Source organism: Myxine glutinosa, chromosome 2 (assembly GCF_964187855.1).
Source record: "Myxine glutinosa chromosome 2, kmMyxGlut1.1, whole genome shotgun sequence".
Taxonomy (NCBI): domain Eukaryota; kingdom Metazoa; phylum Chordata; class Myxini; order Myxiniformes; family Myxinidae; genus Myxine; species Myxine glutinosa.
Genome location: NC_136262.1, coordinates 205,166,542 through 205,179,554, shown reverse-complemented (window position 1 = coordinate 205,179,554; position 13,013 = coordinate 205,166,542). Strand labels below are relative to the sequence as shown.

The 13,013-nt window shown below is 42.0% G+C and overlaps 1 protein-coding gene across 3 annotated transcripts in view; it reads left to right on the top strand.

The window, feature by feature from the left end:
* Nucleotides 1–13,013, top strand: part of SFXN5 (sideroflexin 5) — a 548,869-nt gene that overhangs the window by 146,874 nt on the left and 388,982 nt on the right. For 2 of the 3 annotated variants that reach the window (XR_013622453.1, XM_068106421.2), the window contains exon 6: nucleotides 11,527–11,552. The exons of the other annotated variant lie outside the window; for it this stretch is intronic. Coding sequence is in view for 1 of the 2 variants with exons in the window: in XM_068106421.2 (XP_067962522.2) it covers nucleotides 11,527–11,552 (26 nt within the window). In the remaining variant the exon portion in view is untranslated. The remainder of the gene's footprint in view (nucleotides 1–11,526; nucleotides 11,553–13,013) is intronic. 3 annotated transcript variants of the gene reach the window in all.

The window sequence follows — 13,013 nt, the reverse complement described above, 5'->3', positions numbered from 1 at the left end:
GTTGATTCCATCCATTGTTCCAGCTGCCCCCCGACCCAGATCGACACTAACCTTCACCACAAGATGAGTTCTTCATTCTGCTTCATTCTGCTTGTACTTTTATCGGTGCTTTGATTGGGTGCTATGAGCTATGGTGGGTGCTTCGTGTGCAGCCACCCGGCTGATGGTTGCATCATTTCTGTGGGTGCGTCTGTCGCTGATGCAATGCCTCTCTATAACCAGTTACCTGGTACTCATTTTGTCTGGTACTCATTTTGCCTACCTCGGAAGGATGACAGGCTGAGTCAACCCCACCTGGCGTTAATTCAACGGGATTCGAACTCAGGACCTTTGGATCCCAAGCCCGCCGCCCTAACGTTCCAAAATATCCTGTATAATTTGCAATCAACACCCTTTTCCCTTATCCTTTTCATATTTTTATTGCATTTTTCCTTCTTTTTGTCCTAATTTATAAGCTGAAAGATTAAAGAGCATCTGCTTGAGGTCAATCTGATGCTTTGACAACCACAGTCGTAGTAAAAGGATCATATTTTAACCCCCATAGGTCAAGCCGGTTGGTGGATATGTATCTGTTATTATTTGCCTATTTCGCCGGAGTCGCCAGACGGCATTAGGTTTTCAGGCCGGCGATATGGCTGTCCATTCGTCTGTGTGTCCGTCCGTCTATGATAGGTTAGCGCTACCCCAATAATTTAAGAATGGCTGAAGGGATCTAAGTCAAACTTGGTACAAGTATGTATAATGATGCAAATGTGAACTGATTAGATTATGGGGTCAAGAGGTCAAAGGTCAGAAGTCCTGTTAGGTAAAAATCCTGTTACCAAGCGAACGTGTGAACCAGTAATGGGGTTTTGATAAAACTTGGTATAAATATATATTATTATGCAAAGATGAACTGATTCTATTTCGGCATCAAAGGTCAGAGGTCATATCAAGTAAAAATGTGATACTTGAGAAAAGCTGAAGGGATTTAAATAAAACTTGGGAAAAGTATGTATAACGATGAAATAATGTGGCGGAGGCATATCGGTTGACATCACGACGTCGAGTAGTGCCATTGTAGTTATTTTAATTTTAATTGTTTATTCACTGTTTGATTGTCTGTCGGATGAAAGGCAATGAGACAGAAACCATGGGCACAAAATATATTTAAGGGTTATTCTTAGCATTGGGTATAATGTGGCTTTGTCTGAAAGATGACACGGATAATGCACAGCATGGCTTGCATCGCATGCAGTTTCGTATCAGTCGGCAAAGTAATTTTAATTTTTTTAAATCTGGCATGGGATTCCTGTTCTATCACCTGCTTGTACCATGTGTTCAAGTACAAACTGTCAAACCCATATTGATTTAACATGTAAAACATTTACTGTTGTGTTGTGATAAAGTTGCAGAATGGATCTTTAATTAGAATTTTATCACGTTTCATCACTTTAAGATTCCTCTTTTGTTGGAGTTCACTTGGTTGCTTGTTTTATCCACCTGCTGCCACTCATACTGTCTATTCGCGGGGGATACGTTCCTGGAAAATGCCGCGAATTGCAAAACCGCGAATGGCGGGGCATTGTTTCAATGGAAAAAGGGGAAATAGGTTCTCAAGTTGCAAAAATCCGCGAATAGAGAGGAACAAACCACAAATGGTGAGGCAAAATCCACGAATGGTGAAGCATATCTCGAGAATGTCGAGGATAATCCGTGAAGGTCGATGGAAGTCCCGCGAATGTATGCCGCGGCATTGTTTCAATGGGAAAAAGGTGGATACGTTAAATGTTCCCAACGGTTCCTGTTGCATAGATGATTTTTTTTTAATTCTAAAATGTTTTCGACCGCAAATGCACATGATTACAGTTTCATAAAAAAATGTTTACAAAAAAAAAACGACAGACAACACCAGGTACGATTTCCAATTTATTGAAGGAATGCGCTTATAGTTTATTAAAAGTGCTTAACCAATTTAACCATACCGCACCGTGAAACTAAAAAAAACCACAACTCCATCAAGTTCGTGGCTCGTAGAACATGTTTTTTTTGCGTATGTCCAGATGCTTTATGCATGGCTGGTGAAAGATGGATTTTATAAATGTGTGAAGCTAGCGGATCGTGAAATTTTTTTTTGCATCACCAAAACCCCACGAATTCGTGGAACACGGCCGCGAAGAGGAAAAAAATAAACCGCGATTTCACGGAACACGGCCGCAAATAGAAAACATAGGGGCAATACCCCTGGCACTCACCTGGTAGAATAAACAGTATACTGCACTGACTAAAGGTATTTAAAACCAATTTCAATAGTTGCTAGAAGAGAGGGCAGCATGTAGAATCATACTAACATAATCATAAGACTTTAAACAAACAAACAAAAAAAAATACTTATTTTGGGGGGCAACCCCCCTCCCCCCACCCGCCCTCTAATCCCATATACCTCCTCAGACCCCAATTTTTCTAATGCTGTGAACAAACTTTGGTACATCACAGGTGATGAAGGTTGTGGTCAAGTTTCATCAAAATTGCATGTGCATTTTCTGAGATAAAAGCAAATACCTATTTTGGGGGCAACCCCCCCCCCCCCCTGTATTCTCCCAAAGGGGCAGATTTTTTTAAATTCCGTGAACAAACTTTGGTGCATCACGGGTGGTGAAGGTTGTGATGAAGTGTCATCAAAATAGTGCGTGTAGTTTCAGAGGAAAAAGCAAATATCTATTTTGGTGGGTCAAACCTGGATCCACTTTGACACCGGTAAACCCCCTTGGACCACGATTTTTTAAAATGCCGTGAACAAACTTTAGTCACAACACAACAAATATCATTTGTGCCAAATTCGGTCGCAATCCAATCAGCGGTTACGGAGAAGAAGTTTCAAGTGTTTACGGACTGACGGACGGACTGACGGACGATGCGCCATCGCATAAGCTCCCCTGAACTTCATTCCAGGTGAGATTTAAAAAAACCACAAATTTGCTGGACACTTTTCCGCGAATAGAGAAACAGGTCTCATTTTATCAACCGCGAATACACGGAACCGCGACAAGCGGGTATGACTGTATATTAATTACTTGCAGAAGTACCCGGCATTGCCGGGTGGGGGTGGGGTGGGGAACGGGGGGGGGGGGAGGGGAGGGGAATGGGGAGGAGGGGAGGAGATGTAGGAGGGGGAGGGGAGAGGAGGGGGAGGAAGGGGAGGGGAGGGGGGGAAGGGGAGCAGTTAGAAGTGGAAACTCTTCTACGGAGAATTTATCTATCTATAATTCCAGTAATCTCTGTCTGTCTGTACGTTTGTCTGTGACCGCTGTTTCTCGACAACCACGGGTCCGATATACTTTTAACTTGCCAGGTATATTGCTGGGGACCCGAGGATGTGCCTTTTCAAGGTTTCATATTAATCGGACAATTACTTACCGAGCTATGTCCAAAAAACGATTCAACCAATCAGAGAGCAGCGAACGATCGCGTGTGCCGAACGTGGCGGGCACACTCTGCCTCGGATGGCACATTTGAGAGCGTATTCATTTATTTCACGTTTGCAAACTATGTTGGCGTTAAACTATGTTTTACAACTAATAAAAACGAATTTGCGATTCATTCGCTTTCCTGCGCGTTTGTGCACGCGATGGCGATTTCTTTACCAAACTCCGGAAGCCGTTCGCTTTGGACCAAACCATTGCATGTAAATAGAGGGGGGGGATTGTCACCGTACTCGCAAGCCGTTCGCTTTGGACCAAACTATTTCATGTAAATAGAGGGGGGGGGATATAATTTTAGATATATATATAGTACGGGCATGCCCTAGTATCTTAAACGGGAGGAGAGGAGGGAAGGGGCGGAGAGGGGGTGAGGGGAGGGGAGGGGGGAAGGAGGGGAGAGGGGAAAGGGGAGCAGTCAGAAGTGGAAACTCTTTTACGGAGAATTTATATCTTAAACGGGAGGAGAGGAGGGAAGGGGTGCGGAGGGGGTGAGGGGAGGGGAGGGGGGAAGGAGGGGAGAGGGGAAAGGGGAGCAGTCAGAAGTGGAAGCTTTTTACAGAGAATTTATATCTTAAAGGGGAGGAGGGAGGCGGGGTGGGTGAGGGGAGGGAGGGGGGAAGGAGAGGGAGGGGAGGGGGGAGGCAGGAGAAGAGGAAGGCAGGAGAGGGAGGGGAGTGGCTCACGTTTCTGAGTGAATGTGGCTCACGTTTCTGAGTGAATGTGGCTCACCTTTCTGAGTTAAGTGTGATGCCGATCAGGAAGAAGAAGAAGCCATACTACCAAATTCGTACACTTCCGGAATTGTTTGATTCATTTGTATTCAAATGTCTGGTAATTGTTTTGTATTTATTTGTGTGAATGTGTACTTGTATATAACTGTCATTCATTTAAAACGGCTTCGGTACTATCAAGCGATTTTTCTTTTTCTTTTTTTAACCTAAAAAACGATCTTTTCAATTTTTTTTTTTTTTTTTTGCCTAAAACACTCCCAGGCACTCACTGATGAACCTCTGAAAGTTTGATGAAGATCCGTTCAGCCATCTCTGAATAAAACGCGGACACACACAGACAACTCGTGTTTATATATTTAGATGAATCGGGATTTAAATTTAATTCAAAAATTGTTCCAGACGTCTATTCTCTTTCAAGCATTCAAAGCGACAGAGGTAGTTATTTATCACAGCATCTGTAGAATTTTCACCCTTTTACTAAACTCCGTTTCGCTGTTATTTGGTGGAGCAAAAAGTCAACTGAGCTTTATAAGATATTTAGATTATTATTATTATTATTATTATCATTATTATTATTATTATATGCATAGCAGGAGGCAGAGTTTTGCAATCACTTCTCTGTGTTTGTGTGTGTGCGTGCATGCGTGTGTCACTCCGCGCCGTAACTTTTTTTACCATTTGACCTATTTTTCATCAAATTTTCAACAAAGCTTTATCTTGATAATACAGAGAAGGGCAATTAAGAATTTGGTCAAAAGGTCAAAAGGTCAGCATCACATAAAATTGTCAATTTTCATCCAATTGACCTGAAATTTCAATTTACCATTTGAGTTGTGTTATCACATTTTCAACAAAGCTTTATTATGATAATACAAAGAAGGTAAATTAAGAATTTGGTCGAAAGGTCAAAAGGTCAGCATCACATAAAATTGTCAATTTTCATCCAATTGACCTGAAATTTCAATTTACCATTTGAGTTTTGTTATCACATTTTCAACAAAGCTTTATTATGATAATGCAGAGAAGGAAAAATAAAAATTTGGTCGAAAGGTCAGTGTCAAATAAAATTGTCAATTTTCATCCAATTTGACCTGAAATTTCAATTTACCATTTGAGTTTTGTTACTGGATCAATTTTTGAATTAAATTTAAATCCTGATTTATATACTAGTATATACTAGTGGGGTCACCCGTGGGAATCCCACGGGCATTGACGTGTGTGACATTTCGACATATTGAGTTAGATGCTGCACCTGCACATGCAGTTTCACAATACACACACACACACACACACACACACACACACACAAACACACACACACACACACACACACAAACACACACACACACACACACACACGTACACCCACACACATATGTACACACACATACATACACACACACACACATACACATGTACACCCACACACATACACACATATACACATATATATATATATACACACACATATATACACATACACACACACACACACACCCATATATATATATATATATATATATATATATATATATATATACACATACATACACACACACACACACACACACACACACACACACACACACACACACACACACATATATATATATATATATATTGTTGCGGATCTCTCGAAGCCCGTCGACGCACAGAGGGGGGGTTAAACCTTTTTTCCACCTCGGGTCTACGAGGCCGAGCCGCCACTCCCGTAGCGAGCGTGCGGAAGGGCATCGGGTCGATTCCACACGTACCTTCGGTACCCACGCCGCCACGAAAACGGGGACTGGACCTCGCACAAGCCATGCTAATCGAATACGCCCGAGCGGTTTGCGTATCACGTGACTCGTGCCGTTACTTTTATTGAAGCCAATTGAGCGGTTTTATTTGTGCGATGCTCGGCCAATAGTGAAATGACGGGAACGATCAAATAGAAGAAAGAACACGGGTTTATTTACAACTATACAAGGATCAGGGTAAAGAGAAGGGACACAGAGCAGATGCTTAATCAGTCTTAACTTATCGCCCAGACAAGGGCCCACTCACTCACGCAGGGAAAAGGAGGAAGGACAGTTCGCGCTCCAAACGCGCCTTGGCGCCTGTCGCTCCCGGACAGCTCACCGGGCGTGGCCCTCGGATGTTCGTGGCACATGTGCTGGGAGTGCAGGCAGGGAGATCGTGCGTCTGTGGCCCCCGGAATGGATTGTCCCCACGAGCGCGTTACTCGCAGGCAGCAGCAGAGCGCAGGGCACTGGGATAGTTCGTGCACAGAGAGGCTATAACAAGTAAGGGACTGAATTCACTCGTGGCCACAATGTCTTTCTCACTGCGCTCACAACGCTCTCAAACCACGAACTCGGGCACACTCTCTCCCTGACTGAGGGGCTGGGCGACTCTGACTCTCACAGTTCTCTCAGGTTGACTCTGACCACCACGACTTCTAGGGCACACTCCACATGGGGGGCTCGGGCAGGGTCTTATATCGCCCCTCTCCAGCCTTACCCGAATGTTCCAAGCCCCTCCTCTCGCTGCCGTTGTTAGCCACTCCCCCGAGCTCTGATTGGCTGCTCGCCACTTACCGGCCACTCCCCTGCAGCTCCTCCCTTTGGCCTGCCAGACTTGTTCCAGGCCTAGCACGTGGCATTCGAGCCCAAAGAACACCTAACTCACTGGCCTGATCAAAGCATACTAACACAGGAAAGGAGACTACGCTTACATTTAATAAGAAATAACTGAACTAAAGCGAGGCTACATGTTGTGGTGCAACTACCTACGAGGGGGGTCATCTTTTATTCGCAAAACCGCAACAATATATATACTTTGGCCGGATTCATTATGGCTGCGGTTGTATATGTTTGCCGAGCCCTCCAACGTCTTTGTTGCTCAGCATGCCATGCGAGTCTGTGTTGACGTTCATCGACGGTCTCGTTCTCACACCTCATCGTTGTTGCAGCAGCATCCTGTGCGAGTCTGTGTTCACGTTCGTCGACGGTCTCGTTCTCCCTCCTCATCGTTGTTGCAGCAGCATCCTGTGTGAGTCTGTGTTCACGTTCCTCGACTCTCTCGTTCTCCCTCATCGTTGTTGCAGCAGCATCCTGTGTGAATCTGTGATCACGTTCGTCAAAGGTCTCGCTCTCCTGTCTCGTTCTTTTTCTTGCTGCATCCTGTTCAAGTCTGCATTAACGTTCGTCGACGGTCTCGTTCTCCCGTCTCATTCGTTTTCTTGCTGCATCCTGTTCAAGTCTGCGTTCTTCATCGACCGTCTCGTTCATTTTGGAAATGGACGTTTCCACGCAACGCATGAATTGTCACGATCCTCAAGAGGAAGTGTCTCGTAATCATCAAATGGCAAGTAAATTACATGGTGAAAATTAAAGATTTCAAATAAACCTATTTAAAGTGTATGTGCACATAACTAATAAAAAATAACGAAGAAATATCTCTCGGTAATTTCCTGAAACATATTTTACTTCCGGATAATAATAATGAATGAAATTAGAATGAAGAAATATATGTCGGCATCATTGTTGACATTTTTGTGACGACTGTCATCAAACGGAAAAGTAATACATCTTAACGGAAAAGAAAAAGCAATTTTTTCATATATGTCGACATTTTGAGCTATTTGGGCGGTGTATGATACATAGTCCCACATCGATTCCGGTTGAATCATTAAAGATTTCAAAGAAACCTTTTTGAAGTGTATGTGCATGTAACTAATAAAAAAAAACGAAGAAATATCTCTCAATAATTTCCTGAAACATATTTTACTTCCGGATAATAATGTTGAATGAAATAGGAATGAAGAAATATATGTTGGCATCATTGTTGACGTATTTGTGACGACTGTCATCAAAAGTAAAAGTAATATATCGTAACGGAAAAGAAAAAGCGAATTTTTAATATATGTCGACATTTTCCCCGACTGTTATTTTAGGCAGTGTATTTTCGTGTATCATCGTGGCGCGATTTTAAAAAATATATCTCTGCATTTTCCCGTGTATGCGTGAATATTCTCAATTATTTCTGACACCGAGTCTAAAACCATCGATAAAAATGAAATCAGATGGTGAATTCGAGATAAAATTGTGAGGGTGACTCAATGAATGGGCTTTATTTTACAGGCCTTTGAGAAGTCATTTCGTTCTATAAACGGAAACTTTCATGGGATTTTCTTCCCCTTTTTTTTCAACCGAGTCTAAAACTATGTTAGCGACTGTTAAAAATGAAATGATATATCGAATTTGAGTTGAAATAAACCTGTGAGAGAGAGGGAAAGACAGCACGGGCCTAACTTAACAGGCCTCAAAGCTATTCGAGTTAATAAAATGGTGGATATTTGTTTATATGAAGCCTCTCCAAGAATGGGTTGAGCTACTCTGTAAACGGAGTAAGCCACACCCCCGGACAGACAGACAGACAGAATCACCGTAGCCTATTATAATATAGATATATAAACACGAGTTGTCTGTGTGTGTGTCCGCGTTTTATTCAGAGATGGTTGAACGGATCTTCATCAAACTTTCAGAGGTTCATCAGTGAGTGCCTGGGAGGGTTTTAGGCAAACAAAACAAAAAAGAAAATTGAAAGGAAAAAGTTGGGTTTTTTTGGAGTAAAAAAATAAATAAATCGCTCGATAGTGCCGAAGCCTTTTTAAATGAATGACAGTTATATACAAGTACACATTCACATAAATAAATACAAAACAATTACCAGACATTTGAATACAAATATATCAAACAATTCCGGAAGTGTACGAATTTGGTTGTATGGCTTCTTCTTCTTCTTCCTGATCGGCATCACACTTAACTCAGAAACGTGACCCACATTCACTCAGAAATGTGAGCCACTCCCCTTCCTCTCCTGCCTCCCCCCTCCCCTACCCTTCCCTCCTCCCCCCTCTCCCCTCCCCTCTCCCCTCCCCTTTAAGATACAAATTCTCTGTAAAAGAGCCTCCACTTCTGACTGCTCCCCTTCCCCCTCTCCCCACCCTTCCCCCCTCCTTCCCCTCCCCTCACTCTCCCCTCCCCCCTTCCCCTCCCCTCCCCTTTAAGATATAAATTCTCTGTAAAAGAGCCTCCACTTCTGACTGCTCACCTTCCCCCCCCCCCTCCCCTCCCCTTCCCCCCTCCCTTCTCCTCTCCTCCCCTCCCCCTCCTCCCCTCCCCCCGTTCTCCTCCCCTCCCCTCCCCCCCCAGTTACCCTCCCCCGCCCGGCAACGCCGGGTACTTCTGCTAGTTTTGATAATACAGAGAAGGGAAATTAAGAATTTGGTCAAAAGGTCAGCATCACATAAAATTGTCAATTTTGATGCAATTGACCTGAAATTTCAATTTACCATTTGAGTTTTGTTATCACATTTTCAACAAAGCTTTATTATGATAATACAGAGAAGGCAAATTAATAATTTGGTCAAAAGGTCAGCATCACATAAAATCGTCATTTTTCATCCAATTGAGCTGAAATTTCAATTTACCATTTGAGTTTTGTTATCACATTTTCAACAAAGCTTTATTATGATAATACGGAGAAGGCAAATTAATAATTTGGTCAAAAGGTCAGCATCACATAAAATCGTCATTTTTCATCCAATTGAGCTGAAATTTCAATTTACCATTTGAGTTTTGTTATCACATTTTCAACAAAGCTTTATTATGATAATACGGAGAAGGCAAATTAATAATTTGGTCAAAAGGTCAGCATCACATAAAATCGTCATTTTTCATCCAATTGAGCTGAAATTTCAATTTACCATTTGAATTTTGTTATCACATTTTCAACAAAGCTTTATTTATGATAATGCGGAGAAGGCAAATTAATAATTTGGTCAAAAGGTCAGCATCACATAAAATCGTCATTTTTCATCCAATTGAGCTGAAATTTCAATTTACCATTTGAGTTTTGTTATCACATTTTCAACAAAGCTTTATTTATGATAATGCGGAGAAGGCAAATTAATAATTTGGTCAAAAGATAAACAGGTCATATAAAATCGTCATATAAAAACATCAATTTTCATCCGATTGACCTCAAATTTTAAGAATTTGCATATTGGGTCACTGAATTGGTTCAGCAATCAAAAGCTAGAAGCTGATTTTTTTTTTGGGATCAAAAGGTCAAAGGTTAAGGTTGCGTAAAACCACTAATTTTCATTCGATTGACCTGAAATTTTAAAGAATTTGCATATTGGGTCACTGAATTGGTTCACCAAGCAAAAGGTAGGGGTCGATTGTTTTTTTTTTAGATCAAAAGATCGAAGGTCAAAGTTGCATAAAATCGTCAATTTTCATTTTTTATTTCTTTAAAAACTTTTCGTTACTTTGTGCATACAGAAGAAGAAGAAGACATCTGAATACAAACGGATGCAGACGAGCTTTGAATTTTCAGATGCTTTCTAGTTATTATTTTTATTCATAATGTATATTGTCCTAACTTGGATTACTTTGTACAAATGCTCAAGAACAAATATGCACATGTTCATTTATTTTGCTTAAAACTTGCAAACCACCACAGTCGCATGTGGCAATTCTCCATTGCCACCCGCACTTGCAGGCAGCTAACCGCATTCAGCATAACGAAGCACGGTGGTTTTCCCTTAAATGGGCCAATTGTGCCTCCGCAGATTTGGTTCTGCGATGCAGAGCAGTGTTGACGGTGTAATGCAGTGGCAGGAAAGTATGGCTGTCAGTTAGGGGCCTGTGCTTGCAATGCTGGAGGCTTTTAGAAGGGCACACAAAGTATCGCAACAGGCAGCTCAACAGTAAACTGTTTGTTTGAGTGGCTAAAAATTTTAAAAAAAGAAAAGGAAAAAAGCATAAAATTTAAGGACGAATGTACTCATGCGGTGCGACGTATTTACCACCATATCTTTAAAGCGGTACACATCTGGTACTCGTCAAATAAAGGCTCTTTTTACATGGAGAACCCGAATGCCTTCATTCCTCTAATGGCACTGCTGTGTATTTCTGTTGACATTAAAATTGCGTTAAATTGAAATAATTAGCATCTAGTGGCCGGTGTAATAACAGTGGAAAGAATCATATTCAGGTGATTATAATTAAAACCATCAAATGTTTTCTTGTAGGAAAATCCAGCTCCCCTTTCTCTTTAAGTGTGTTCCAAATCGTGAGGCCACCAGCAAGGCAAGCGCGTCTGTCGGAAAACCGCCAAGCTGCTTTTTTCATTACGAAATTGCAAGAAATGAGAAAGTAATTTTGAGTAATACAGCTTTAATTCAGAACGTAATGTTTCCCTTCTGCTTGGTGTCTGGGTTTTAATGTGGGAAGCATTTGCCCTGTGATTAAAATATAATGAGAGAATTTTTGTCTTCTCAGGTTACATCCCTTTTGGAACGCCTATTGTGAGTATATTCTGTGAAACCTCTGTTGTACTGAAGTCTCAGCTGCTTCACATTGCGGGCTGATATGTGGCCACACTGTGCAGATTGCTCTCCAGCACTAAACACATTGCGCGCACACGCACACACAGCACACGTGTTGTCAGGGTTCTGGTGTAAATAGCAAAAAGCTGGGAAACTTTGCCAGGCTTTTCAGAACAAACTTTCTCATTCACAGGCCAAAGGTCTTTGAAGAGTTTGCAGCAGTCTTGACAGAGGAGTTGCTCAAGACTTTACATTCAACAGTCGAGTAGTTAAAAAAAACACTTTTTCGTAGGTGTTGCTTGAGCAACATAATTAACATGATATGACCTACTAAAGCTGCTCCACCATGTTGTTAGACCTCACTGTGGCTTAAAGTGTTTTTTAGATCAGTGGCTCTAACCCCGAATCCTGAGTTTGAGGTTTGGTTAAACTGCTAAACATGGTTAAATGAGCCTGGTGTTGGCTTTGCGGTTAAGATGCTGGTTTGAGATCCTCGGATCCTGAGTTCAGAATCCTGGTTTGTTGTTGAATTAACACCAGGGGGGTTGACTCAGCCTGTCATCTTTCTGAGGTCGGCAAATTGAGTCCCCAGCTTGCTGGGATAAATGTGCCGGTGTGTGCCCCGGCTTAGAATAGGTTTAGAACTAAAGGGTTGGTGTCAGGAAGGGCATCCGGCCATAAAAACATTGCCTCAAAAAGGGAACCATGATTATTGTCATGGGGCCCTCAAGGCTAACCCCACCCTAGCAGGGAAAATGCCATTAAAAAGGGATTTTTTTTGTTTTGTTAAAAAAAACATGGTTAAATGGTTGGAAGATCAAGAATTAGAGCAATCGGAAGATAAAAAAAGAGAGATGGAGAGAACAGGCCGATATGTCAGGATGGATGTCAATAGATATATCGCCACAACTCATTCAAACATATCAGCATCTTTTGTCATTTCTCTTTTCTCGTAAAAAATAATTAATCAATTTAAGTGTGTAACCCTCTTTTCCTCTTTGCACGCGACTCCACTTAATATGGTATTATACCCCATCCCAATGACCGGACAGCAGCAGCTGCTTCCCTCTCTGTTGACCTGGAAAGGATAACATTCTGGTCTGACAAATGGGATATGTCAATCATTCTGTGTAAATGTCATACTGTCACCCTGTCTCTTCAGAAGATAATCTCATAAACCCATCTATAAACAGAATTTCTCAAATCAACAACTGTCACATGTTTAGTCTTTTTAGCTTCTGGGTCTCGCAATCAGATATAACCTCTCCTGGGCAGACCGTGTATGCTGGCTGGTCTTCAAGGCCAGCCACAAACTGGTCATCCTCCATCACACCAAGTCCTTCCTTGCTAAATTTGAACTTTACATGACCTACAGGCCCTTGCCCATAGTCTACTGGAATACTTCTCCCCCCCCCCCCCCCCTATGGGCTGGTGCCCCTT